Source organism: Ambystoma mexicanum, chromosome 8 (genome assembly GCF_040938575.1).
Source record: "Ambystoma mexicanum isolate Mex_15411 chromosome 8, UKY_AmexF1_1, whole genome shotgun sequence".
In the NCBI taxonomy this organism is placed as follows: domain Eukaryota; kingdom Metazoa; phylum Chordata; class Amphibia; order Caudata; family Ambystomatidae; genus Ambystoma; species Ambystoma mexicanum.
The window spans coordinates 336,698,042-336,711,567 of record NC_090929.1 but is presented as its reverse complement, the minus strand read 5'-3'; the positions used below and the strand labels follow the sequence as shown (position 1 = coordinate 336,711,567).

The following is a 13,526-nucleotide window of genomic DNA, read 5'->3' as shown; positions in this document are numbered from 1 at the left end:
CTTTGAGGCGATGTTGTGGATAAACGCACTTCAGAAGACCGTAGTTTGTGCAAACATGTAAATAAAAGGAGCAATACAATGCAAGCAAACAGTAATTGAAATTCCATGATAAGCAGAGATGACTACGTTGAAGCATTCTAAATCATGCAGCGCATAAAGCAAAGGCATAAGGAAATACTGCTACGTCAATGGTTATCTGAAAGCTGGACTGAATTTTTCACGGGACTCGGCTGTATTCTGAGGATTGGAATGTGATAGGGGGCAAGGGTATTGTAAATAGTCTATTGTAAATAGTCTATGAATACTTAGTGCAGCTGTCTACGGTTGAGGGCTCTGCTATACTTTATGTGCAGAACACATGCATCAATGGCTAGCATCTAGTCAACATGCAAATTACATGCTCAGTTGTCAGATAAGAAACAGATACCACCAGCATAGGTCCTCTTGTCTGTACCAGCTCACTATTGCAGTAAAAATGTAGTACAAGGGGTTCAAATGTGGAAGTGGCAATGCATAGTCACCCATAGAAATATACTGAACTGGTCACCCATGCCATTGCAAGTCTCCAGGCTACCCAGTCCTCAAGAGAGAAACCTCTTGCTACCCCACCTCGTTGATCCCCCCCCACCGAGTCCTCGAATGTCCATTTCCCACCTGGATGTTCTGACTGCCTGATTCTTTGTCCTTAGCGTGTTAGGGGAACATGGGGAAGAGGCTGAATTCCTACATGTGGGGACTTGGAAGTGAACTGTTGTGGGAGGCAGCAGTATCCGGCCCATACCCTGGTAACAAACCTTGTTAAAGCTATTTCAGAAGTATTACAATGAATCTGTTTGTAGAATATGTGATTTAAGATAACAAGCCACACATGTCACAGCTCCTTCAAGAAGCCATCTTTGAAAGTCCACCTCCATTTGAGAGCCACAGAGCAATGCACTATGGATGTGCAACTATTCAATGTAAAAAGAAACTTTTTGCATCCATTTGAGATAAATCTCATTGTCATATGGGTCAGCGCTATTTATACATAGCTTTATCAACCCAAGGCAGACAGACGGCTCTCAAGAATGTAACAACTACATATGTGTTTCACCCACATTGAGGATTATCAGTGTGACATAGTTGACAGACTTGCATTTGGAGTGGTGATTATTACTGTGGATTTCAAACAATGAAAACATTCCTTCTGCAATATAATGCAAGTAGAATAGGCCATCTCAGTTAACACGACACACGTCACAGCAGCACAGGTCCCAAGGAATCTGTTAACTGAACCTAAGATTCAATGTGAGAGCCGAGGAGGATACAACACCGTCCTCATTCACATAGAGGGTTGGCTATCAAACGGAAAAACAACAAAGGTGCCTTGTTCGGGATCAGCACTGAAAATTGCAGTGGATTTAAGAAATCTTAAGCATTTGTGGTTATTTTGGAATCTTGCCATAGACTCTGGTTTTACTGAGGGAGCCGTGCTGGTGAAGAACAGGGTTATCTCACCAAAGGAATTTTATTATGTGAAATCCTTTCCTGCACAGGCCCATGCTTACCCAGGTGAATGATAATACCAAAAGAAGGTTACACATCCTTAGCGTCAAGATTTCAAAATGTTCTCAGCCAGTGGCGGAGACAGGGGGTGGGGATCAGGGAGGGCAGCTGCCTCCTGCCCTCTAGTGCCAAGTGCGCTGCCCAGCCTCCCACTGTGCCCTATTATCTGCCCCCCCTGGCACCCAAAGCTGCCTCCGCTACTGTTCTCAGCTAAGGGAGGTGTTATGGTAGTAATGTTAATTGCCACGGCAACATATTGTTCACTGGGATCCAGGGCTGATGTGTAGAATGGCCTGCTGCTTTTGTTCACATCTGTGTATGCAGGGTGTGCTCTGATCAGCAGTCTTCACCGTCTCCTCTCCATATGTTCAGCTTTTGAAGGCCAGGTTGGCACTGTCTAGATACGTGGCTAGAGTTGGGTGGGATTTGGTAACTGTACTAGACTCGTGGAGCGTTGATGGAACCAGAGAACTCGAAATCTGGAGGTTGGCTGGGATAAAGGTCAAACTTTGGTGATTCAAGCCAATGATTTAGTTTGCTTCATTCTCTTTTAAGTGCATACGGTGAACAATGCAGCCATCGATGCACTGGCTGGCATATAAAGCCCTCATCCAGCGGTCTGCTTTTCATTCATAGCCAGATTGTGCAGGCTCTCTTTACTGGGGGGTTCAAAACAAGGCTTGTGTGGTGACTGGCAAGCCTTCCTTGCTTTCAATGAACTTAATGAATAGTATAACAGACACTCTGGAAGCTCCTGAAATGCCAATATTTTTTCAAGCTCAATGGAGATGGGGCACTAGCGTTGAGCTGCACAATACAAGTATTTTATTAAAACACAAGACATTTAGCACTACTGGGCATTTAGTGCATTTTCTACAGAAACGGTATGTACACTTAGGACATCACAAAACATGTTGGCTATGCGATGAGTGATGGCTTCAATGGAGACCAGGAAAGGGATTTAAAGAGCGGCCATTTTGAATCAGACCGTTACAAGCAGTTGGCAGAAAATTATGCTAAAAAATGCAAGAAGAAAACAGTGAACACACCAAATGATACAGATAAAAACAATTGTATTAAGCAAAAATTGTAGCACATTGCTTTTAAAAATGGAAAAATTCCAGCCGGGGCTCATCGGAATTTCCAGAAATGTTACTGCTAGTTGGCTAGTCGATTTCTCGATGGAAGCACCAGCTAATTTCCAGTTGATGTCAATCAGAAAGACAGGCCCAATAACTCTTCCTCTGTGATAAAAAAGGAAAGAAAATATGTATAGTATGGAAACTTTAGCTAAAATAAATAGTACATTATAATTGTTGGGATGTTTGTGCATTCCTGCCATTGGGCAATTTGCTTGCCATACCAGATTGTATAGCATAGAAGCTCACATAGGCTGCTGACTGTTCATCACGCCGCAGTCCAAGTCTACAGCAGCAAAGTGAAGCATTATGTCAGCCAATTCCCTGTGACTGCCCAGGCAGATACATATACTACGCACAGGCCCATGTATACCCATATTAATACCAACATCAAGTTATAAAACCTCCAATGATCTGGACTTGAAACCGTGCCATGTTCTATGAGCCCATGAACCTTGAAATAAGCCCTCACTGCTTGGCCGTTTATTCAATCTTCAAAGCCCTTTGCGCTCGCTTCGGCCATCAGCCGGGGTCTAGATAGCTTAATTAAACACATTTCCATGTGCAGCACTTGCCACCCAGTATCTCTTTTTAGAAAATAACCAATAGTTTGTTGTACACAATTCAATGGACTGTTCCAATGAGTGGCGATGGGAGGGTGGGCAGGTCAGTCATAGGAACATGAGTATTTTCAAGAGGAGCATTCCTTGTCTGTGTTCTTGAAAACTGCTGACTGAGGGCCTCTACCAACAACTGATTAAACCATCTCCTAGCGCTTATAGTATACGTATGAAGTGCAGTACGTTTATAGGTACTTGGATTTCCAGGACAGCGGCATTGTGCAAGACCGGCACAGGGCTCCAGTGGCTGCCATCTCTGAATTTCACCGTCCAAAGAGGTTGGCACCGATAGAACCCATGCCATCGCTCTTAATGGGTTCTTTCTGGATTAGCACAGAGATACCAACCATTTGACTGCCGGGTTTGGATGCATTAATGAATTAGATACCGTTGCACCAAAGGCCAAATATCCAATTGGAAAGCCAGAGAGATAGAGACCCTGCTATCCCCAAAATCGAAATACTCAAGAGATTGGCAAGTGGCGCAGATTCTAAGAATGATCATCTGAAGAAATTGGCAGATGGCTCTGTGACGAGACATCTTCATGCAGTATCACAGGGATCCTAACGCGACGCATCAATCATTTAGCACAGGAGAGTGGATACCACCCCGCCGACTAGGCGTAGATATTCACATGGAACGGCTGAGAGATTTTGAATCTGTTCTCTTCGCGATTGAACAGATAAAGGGATCGGCTCTGCAGCCAATCATCTAGCTCTAGGACGCTGTCTCAGTGTTGTAGCGCAGGGGTGACAGCTTTTAATTCGACCACCAGGCTGTGGTACTTACCTTATCAGCACCAGGCGGAGCAATGGTGGACCTGGCTGTGCCACCTATAATGCCTCTCACCTCCAGATTACATAAAGATCTCTGAGAGCCAAGACCCTGAACATTCAGCTACCCGTCCTGCCATTTATTGGATTGAAAGTTCCAGTGCCAGGCCGTGTCAAGGGGTTGCTACAGGCATAAAGAGCCCGACCGTTTCAAGGGGTTGCTACAGGCATAAAGAGCCCGACCGTTTCAAGGGGTTGCTAAAGGCATAAAGAGCCAGACCGTTTTAAGGGGTTGCTACAGGCATAAAGAGCCCGACCGTTTCAAGGGGTTGCTACAGGCATAAAGAGCCCGACCGTTTCAAGGGGTTGCTACAGGCATAAAGAGCCCGACCGCTCCAAAGGGTTGCTACAGGCATAAAGAAAGGCATATGGAGAATGAATGTTTCCGGGAATTAGCACTAGGATACACAATCTAAATCTTTCAAGGGATTGGCACAGGGAAACAGAGCCTGAATGTTCCAAGGAAATTGCACAGAAATATGCAACCTGAATGTTTCATGGGGTCGGCATTGGGATGCAGATAATGAATGTTTGAAATGGTTGGTACAGGCATTAAGAGCCCGACCGTTTCATGGGGTTGCTACAGGTATATGGATAATTAATGTTACCAGGAATTAGCATAAGGATACAACATCTAAATGTTTCATCGGGTTGGCACAGGGATACAGAAGCTGTATTTTTCACGGGATTGGCACAGGAAATCAGAGCCTGCATTTTTCACAGGATTGGCACAGGGAAACAGAGCCTGCATGTTTCAAGGGATTACCACAGGGTTGCAGAGGCTGAACGTTTCAAGGAATTGGCACAGGGATACAGAGCCAGCCTTTTTCATGGGATTGGCAAAGATATACAGAGCCTGCATTTTCCACGGGATTGACACAGGGAACCAGAGCCTGCATTTTTCACGGGATTGGCACAGGGAAACCGAGCATGACTGTTTTCAGGATTTGGAACAGGGATACAGAGCCTGCATGTTTCAAGGTATTGGCACAGGGATACAGAGCCTGCATTTTTCACAGGATTGGCACAGGGATACAGAGCCTGCATTTTTCACAGGATTGGCACAGGGATACACAGCCTGCATGTTTCAAGGAATTGGCACATGGATACAGAGCCTGCATTTTTCACAGGATTGGCACAGGGATACAGAACCTGCATTTTTCACAGGATTGGAACAGGGAAACAGAGCCTGAATGATCCAAGGAAATTGCACAGAAATATGGAACCTGAATGTTTCATGGGGTTGGCATTGGGATGCAGATAATGAATGTTTGAAGGGGTTGGTACAGGCATTAAGAGCCCGACCGTTTCAAGGGGTTGCTACAGGTATATGGATAATTAATGTTACCAGGAATTAGCATAAGGACACAACATCTAAATGTTTCATCGGGTTGGCACAGGGATACAGAAGCTGTATTTTTCACGGGATTGGCACAGGAAATCAGAGCCTGCATTTTTCACGGGATTGGCACAGGGAAACAGAGCCTGCATGTTTCAAGGGATTACCACAGGGATGCAGAGGCTGAACGTTTCAAGGAATTGGCACAGGGATACAGAGCCAGCCTTTTTCATGGGATTGGCACAGAGATACAGAGCCTGCATTTTCCACGGGATTGACACAGGGAACCAGAGCATGCATTTTTCACGGGATTGGCACAGGGAATCAGAGTGTGCATGTTTCAAGGAATTGGCACATGGATACAGAGCCTGCATTTTTCACAGGATTGGCACAGGGATACAGAGCCTGCATTTTTCACGGGATTGGCACAGGGAAACAGAGTCTGCATGTTTCAAGGAATTGGCACATGGATACAGAGCCTGCATTTTTCACAGGATTGGCACAGGGATACAGAACCTGCATTTTTCACAGGATTGGAACAGGGAAACAGAGCCTGAATGTTTCGTGGAACTGGCACAGGGTTACAGAGCCTGCATTTTTCATGGGATTGGCACAGGGAAACAGAGCCTGAATGTTTCAAGGAATTGGCACAGGGTTACAGAGCCTGCATTTTTCACGGGATTGGCACAGGGAAACAGAGCTTGAATGTTTCAAGGAATTGGCACAGGGATACAGAGCCTGCATTTTTCACGGGATTGTCCAAGGAATACAGGGCCTGCATGTTTTAAAGAACTGCCACGGATACAGAGCCTGCTTTCTGCACGTCTGCAATGGTGTTTCTGGACAAGAAAGATTGTTTTTAAGAACAGAGGCCCCTAGTGGAGTGCCCTCATACAGACGCTTCATCTCTTAAAACGTACACAGTAATGTCCCAGAAAGGCAAAGCGGCCCATTGCATTCACTACTATCTTTATTTCTCAGGCCGTGTGTGGGCAAATTACATAAACTATTTTTTAGAGATGGCAAATGGAAGGGTGCAATCTTCATGCCTGGTGGCATAACATTGACATGTTGCGGCTCGTATGTTTGCACAGATTTACTTTTGTGGAGTTTTTTTTTTTAACTTTAGACACATACAAGTCTCTCATATCCCCACCACTGGGTCACAGTCAGCGGAGGGCCTGGGAAAGCCAAAACCACTGATATGGTGCTTGGCTTAGATCCTGTATCAGTCATTCTATTTCTGTCATTAAAGTAAGAAAGGAGGGAAATAAGGAATAAGGAATGAAAAACACAAAGAAAGGGAAGGAAGGAAGGAAGGAAGGAAGGAAGGAAGGAAGGAAGGAAGGAAGGAAGGAAGGAAGGAAGGAAGGAAGGAAGGAAGGAAGGAAGGAAGGAAGGAAGGAAGGAAGGAAGGAAGGAAGGAAGGAAGGAAGGAAGGAAGGAAGGAAGGAAGGAAGGAAGGAAGGAAAAGGGGAGGGGAAGGAAGGAAGGGGAGGCAGGAAGGAAGTAAAGGAGGGATGGAGGGAGGGAAGGAAGGGGAAGGGAGGAAGGAAGGAAGGAAGGAAGGAAGGAAGGAAGGAAGGAAGGAAGGAAGGAAGGAAGGAAGGAAGGAAGGAAGGAAGGAAGGAAGGGAGGAAAAAGGGAGGCAAAGGAAGGAAGGGGAGGGAGGAAGAGAGGCATGAAGGAAGTAAAGGAGGGATGGAGGGAGGGAAGGAAGGGGAAGGGAGGAAGGAAGGGGAAGGAAGGAAGGAAGAAAGGAAGGAAGGAAGGAAGGAAGGAAGGAAGGAAGGAAGGAAGGAAGGAAGGAAGGAAGGAAGGAAGGAAGGAAGGAAGGGGGAAAGGAAGGAAGGGGGAGGAAAAGAGGATGGAAAGAAGGAAGGTAGGGAGGGAGGGAAGGAAGGGGAAGGAAGGAAGGGGAAGGAAGGTAGGAAGGAAGGAAGGAAGGAAAGAAAGGGGAGGGAAAGGAAGGAAGGGGAGGGTGGAAGAGAGGAAGAAAGGAAGGAAGGAAGGAAGGAAGGAAGGCAGGAAGGAAGGAAGGAAGGAAGGAAGGAAGGAAGGAAGGAAGGAAGGAAGGAAGGAAGGAAGGAAGGAAGGAAGGAGAAATACATATTGAATGAAAAAAAAGGTTGGCACTGGATCAAGGAATTGGCTACATCCATGGTGCAAGCTCTGTGAACACTTAAAAATGCCCCTGTTGGACAATGGTAAGCCATTCCTCTTGCTTTACTCTGACACTGCTGTAAACATTCACAAAAATGCCATATGTACTGCACAATAGGCACTGCTACATTTTGCGCCGGCAAATAATTAAACATGTTATCTGTCCTTTTCAGTTTATGCCATCCGGCTGCAGGTCGCCCAGAAAGGATGGCCCAGGGCATAATGACACTGTCTTAAAGCCCCGAGTAACATGTGCCAGTAATAAGTGGCACCAGGAAAAACCCAGTGGTGGTGCGACAGAAACATGGCAGGATTTTTGTGCACTGCAGGAGCTGGTCCCTCTCTTATGGGATAGAGGAGGGGGCTACCCAAGGGGGTGTTTGAATATCTCAGGGGGTGGGGTCATGGACTCAAAGCCCCCCTGTCCCCGAGCAGTGGCATTCTATATTTACCTGGACTGCATAGCACAGGTCAAAGGATCACAGCCTCCTCCCTGCCCCATAGACTACATCCCAGCCTAACTGATGATGACTCTGGCGTCCAGCGACTGATTAAAGAAACACGCATTGACATAGCAAATAAAGTGTCTTTTGTTAGATTTTGGCTATACAGGGGCACTTCAGCGTCACCTTTAAGCGGAGGGACACAATACTTGTAGGTGTTGTTTGGTTATTTACCCACCCATTGACAGCCCGTCTAATCCCCATGGCCATTCCCACATACACCCTGCCCCTTGCTGGCCAAAACACACCATCCTGGGATCTCTTTGAGCTTGCTTCATCAATTCTTAATATCAAACTTTGGACTTTAAGTGCCTGCCAGCGTTTCTTCAAAGTAGTTTTCTGAGAGTTAATGGTTTAACGGGAGTTGTTAACGTAACAGGTGTAAAAAAAATGTCTTAACCAGGTCTGCCTCAGCCACTTGGTTTATAAGCACTCTGCATGCCCTTCACTGAAGTCCTGTTAAAAACAAGCATCGGCAAAGCCAACAGTTTTGCTTGGTATAGGTGTTAGATAGGCATTTGCCAGGCACTCCTATTATGTGGCTGGATACTTGCACCATTTTGCAGCTGCTACCATTGATGACCAGCTAGTACCATTACGGTGGTGCCTGGCAAATGTCTTTCCCATCCCTGCACAAAAGCCAAAACGGTTGGCATTACCAATGCTTGTTTAGATAGTTGTCGGGCATTCACCATTTGCCAGCCTTTGGCATCATGTGCTACCATGACTTGATATTCGCCATATGACAAACGTTGCTACCGTATGCCAGCTACTGCCATGGCAAGCCTGGCTCTTAAACTCACACCAGTGCATCCGTCTCACAGAAGTTAAATAGTTCCTTCCTACTGCATTTACGGGTCCGCGTGTTTGCAATTTATAGATGATTCCTTTGGACGTGGCTTCATCTATGAATTGGTTTGAACCCCTCCTTCCAAACAAGTGTGCCGCCCCGCAGCACCTGGCAGCACCCTGGCCTTTGGGCCGTACGCAGTGTTCAGGAAGTTCTGAGGGCATCGGCCAATGCACTCAAGTTGCCTCTTTGCTTCAAGAAAGGGTTCTCTCCTCAGATGTGGTGACCCTCAGCACCGTCGTGCTAACCTCAGAGACCTGGCCCTACACAGCAGGGCCAGGCAGCGTGACCCGGCACTGCAGGTGCCCTCAGTCTGCCATGAAGCGGCCTTGAGCAGCGCGGTTTGATCCTGAAAGACCCCGCTACTCATCTCCAGGGTTCACAGGAGTGAGTATCCAGTAGATCCGGAGATCTGGGATCCAGTGATCCAGGGTGCACTCCCATTGCAGGCACCCCCTTTGTAGCTGACACAGCGTGCAGATGACAGGGTCGGACTGGGGCATACAATTGTCTCGTGCACCAATGAAAAAGTGGCCCAGTTGCACATGTCAATTCGTTCCTTTTGTGACAGACTGAATTGGACCTAAGGGGGCGTTTATTGATACATTTGATGCAAATTGTGCATCTTACTGAATATTTATTCAGCATCAATGGTCAAAACTACTAGCTGCAGAGTGAAGTAACTCATGAAACTGGCCCACATTGGCCAAAAATGTAGCCCACATTGACCCCAAAAAACGGGCCCACGCTAGCATTTTGCATTTTTGGTTCGGGCATTGCCCTCTAGGCCAATTCGAGCCTGAGCGCTGCAGAAGAAACACGGAGTTGCACATTCCTGATACGGTCCCCCAGCACCTCAGAGGTCGGGCCAGGTGAGTGGCATGTCCGTGGACAAGCAGAAAGCACACTGATAGGCGGAGACGTCTTTATGGGAGGGCAAAAGGGGCACTTGCCCCGGGCCCCCACCTTGGAGGGGGCCCCACAAGGCTGCCTAATCAAAAAAGTCAGTGACAAAACCTAAATAGCACACCAATATATGGTATGGTGTGCTGCTGAGGCTCTGAACCTATTGCCTGTCTTTTGTTGAAAAATACATTCTGCTCTGATCAATTGATTGTGTAATGCATCCTGTGTTCACGGTCTTGCGCATAGGTTGTGCGTTCACTACGACACAGTATTCTCACCTTTCAATGTGAATTATATTGATTATGTGCAATATCCAAAGTTGAAATGCATACTGATAAATGTGAGTGCCGCGCTGGTTCAGACGATAGCTCAGTGTTATTATAATTCTACATTTCAGCCTTTCCTATGTTTGAAGTTGATAAATATGCATGTATGTGTACTTTGTTTTGTAGCACAACCGGTTCTATTATCAGCAGTGTACGAGTACTAGATAGTGTTTGCTATACAAAACAAATATAGCATCAGTATGGTGAAAGGTCTTGAAATTGGTATCTTCAGATGGAGGCTTGTAAAACGTAGGCAGCTACCATCAGTGAAAAATATAAAGTGTTAGTCTGAGAGATGATTAGGTATGCAAATTCAAGACTGTGCAACCAAAGCGTTCAGGCTTCGATCCTGGCTTTGCCAGCAGAAGATACAGTGATCCTGGACGAATCATCTTATTCCACTGACATTACTGTACTGTCTTCCTTGAAAAGGTCTGCTTCTCACATGCTGGGGGTATTGTCTAGCCCATTCCTTACCTGATCTAACCTTTTATGTAGGCCATTTCAGTGGAAGGGGTCCTAGACAGAAGAGAGCGGATCAGATATTGCAGGCCGCTGGATAGCGTATTTTAAGGTCTGCTTATTTGGCACAAAAAATGGTTTGCTCTGTTCCTCTGCCACCAACTCCCTGCGTGTTAAGCATTTTGCTAAAACAGAGAGCTGGGCGGCGATCACTTTCCTAGGCTGGCTCCCTCCTGTGGAACAGCCTCCCTCTCCCTCTGCGACTTGTGCATGACCTCCTTAAGTTCCGGAAAATCCTCAAGACCTTTCTCTTTACCTCTTCTTTCTCCTCCCTGCTAGCCTTACAGCAGCATGACTGATGTGCAAGGCCCATATGTGTCCTCAGAGCCTTGACCCCCCCACATCTCTCATCCCAGCTGCTGTCTTTCTGCTGCACCTACTTGGGCTCACCCTACCTATGGGTGGTTGCACTTACGTTCTTCTCCTCTTAGCACTTACCCTGAGCACTTCTCCATGGGCATCAAAGCACCTTTCCCTCACCCCTACCGCCTCTGCACTTGCACTTTCTGAACACTCTCAAGGCATAGTAGGTTCATCTCCCCTTCCCTTTATTCTCATTATTGTTTGCACTATTAACTTAATTATTTATCCTTGCTGTAATTCATTGTCCTCCTTCCCCTGTGCCCACCCTGTTTGCCCTGTGGGCACTTCAAAACAGTTTTGCTATTGTATAAGCGCCAAACAAGTGACCCATAAATAAATAATCTGAAAGGTTTTTGTGCATGTTTATTAAGAACAGTTTCAAAAGCCTGTGTTTTAGGCCAATTTAAAGCTTTCAAATACAGAGAAGAAACCCAGGTGTAATCTCTTAGGTTCATATCCATTAGCATGTTGGTACTTATATACTTCGCTTGATGATGGAGATAAGTTAGAATCATTCCCATTTTTCATAATAAGCTTCTATAACATTTTGTTTTTAAAATGTGATTCGTCCACTTTCCAATTGAGGTCTATAAAATGGGATTATTTTACTTCATGGTACATACTGGAAAAGCAAGTGGTAAAGTGCAGAAATTGCAGAGTGGGCATACATCCCAGCATCTCCTTTTAACTAATGTGTAATCCTGACCATTTTATTCAATCTTGCATTGCGTAATCTGTCAACATTGCTAGTCCCTAAATCATTCACAATTGTCACCCTTCAGAGTGATCTTGTTCTCAGTGTATGATCTTCAAAACAGCTTCACTCATGGTTTCACTGGATATAGTGTTGCCTCCTCTAAAATAATAGGGAGCATTGACATATTGCACACCCCAGCCACTTGCACCTTCCTGGTAGCCTCTAACCTTCCCTCTAACCTTCATCCGCTATCTATGCTATGCTAGGTGTACCTTTCTCCTTGCTTCCCATTGGTCTCGTTGAGCACTTTTGCATTCTGCGAGGGAGCTAATCTGAGTAGTCTGTCTATTTTGGATTATGTGCACCTTTTAAATACGATCTGTGTCCTGAATTTATACTATGACTGGTGTAACTTCCTTGTGACTGCTAATGATGAGAAATGGCCTCTATCTATGCAAGAATGCAAGTAGCCGTGTCGTGGACTGCTGATGTTGCCCTTAAAATGCTACTTATTTAACATTCTTTTTTTTAACTTGTTTATTTTAAATCAAGGCAGGTTGATAATTACAAAACATTGTCAGCAACAATCATTCAGGCATGTGGATCCCCAGTCCTTTTTTTCCCCCGATCTCCTCTCCCCCTCTCCCTGTCCCACCTTCCCCTCGGTCCTTGGAGGTGGATTCCTCCCTCCTAGATCGGCTATTTTGCACCTCAAAGTCTATGTATCTCCCTCAGGGATCACTTGGTCTTAAATGCTACTTATTTAACATTCTTATTACAGCAAGAATGAAGAGGATAAGGGCACTGAAAGGGAATACAGTTGGCTTTTTTAATCATTGGGAGGCAACATGTCAAGCTATGTGTTTTGATTCCAATGGGGGGGAGGGGTGGTGGGAGGGTCCTGACCAGATATTCTGGATCCCTTAATTTCTTTGGTTTGATGGAGGGGCGGCCCCAAAGGTGTCCGTGCCCAGGGTCCCAAAAGTGCTTAAGATGTCCCTGCTGATAGGCTGTGTAACGTTTATTAGAGGGGCCAGCACGCTTTCCGGAAGTGTGCAGCTGCTGGGTGGGAGTTTGGCAGGATGAAAGCGACCAGGCCACCCAGGCTCGCGCTGCATGTTGTCATGGCACCTTCGTGTTAATGTTATTTCCACTCACTTGCACCGACTGATCAACACCAGGCCCGTGTCATCACACGAGGACATTACGTCGCAACACTGAAGGGGATACCTGTGAGATGTATCGCCCCTTCTGGCCTGGTCTACTAACCGTGTTACAATTCTCAGTTATGGCCATCGCCCCTTCTGGCCTGGTCTACTAAATGTGTTACAATTCTCAGTTGTGACCATCCCCTGCAAGTAAACCTCCTAGACGGTGAGGGGCGCTACAGTATGGCACGCGTGACCTACCTTGTCCAGGGACTCCACAATACTCCTTGCACTCTTTCTCAGTGTAGAAGCGATTGCAATTGCCTTGGCAGCCACCGTAGTTGAAGGGGATGCATTTCCCAAGGACTGCATCGAAGGCGTAGAGCGGCGTCAGTTTCCGGCAGGGACCGGAAACCACTGGCAACCTGCAGGCAGCTGGGGGTGCAAAGAAGTACAGGTGCAGATGAGCACAGATGGGTGGCATGGGGGGACAAAAAGAAGGGTAACCAGGGATGCTGAAAACCAGGGGGCAATTAGGGAGAAGCACAGAGCCAACAGAGGAAGGTGACAGA

General features: G+C 46.3%; 1 protein-coding gene across 1 annotated transcript in view; it reads right to left on the bottom strand.

Annotated features, from left to right (window-relative positions):
* Window positions 1-2,347: 2,347 nt before the first annotated feature.
* Window positions 2,348-13,526, bottom strand: part of AMBP (alpha-1-microglobulin/bikunin precursor) — a 145,168-nt gene continuing 133,989 nt past the window's right edge. The window contains exons 9-10 of the mRNA XM_069609777.1: window positions 13,216-13,389; window positions 2,348-2,789 (exon numbers count right to left, since the gene is read on the bottom strand). Of these exons, the coding sequence (XP_069465878.1) occupies window positions 2,761-2,789; window positions 13,216-13,389 (203 nt within the window). The 3' untranslated portion in view covers window positions 2,348-2,760. The remainder of the gene's footprint in view (window positions 2,790-13,215; window positions 13,390-13,526) is intronic.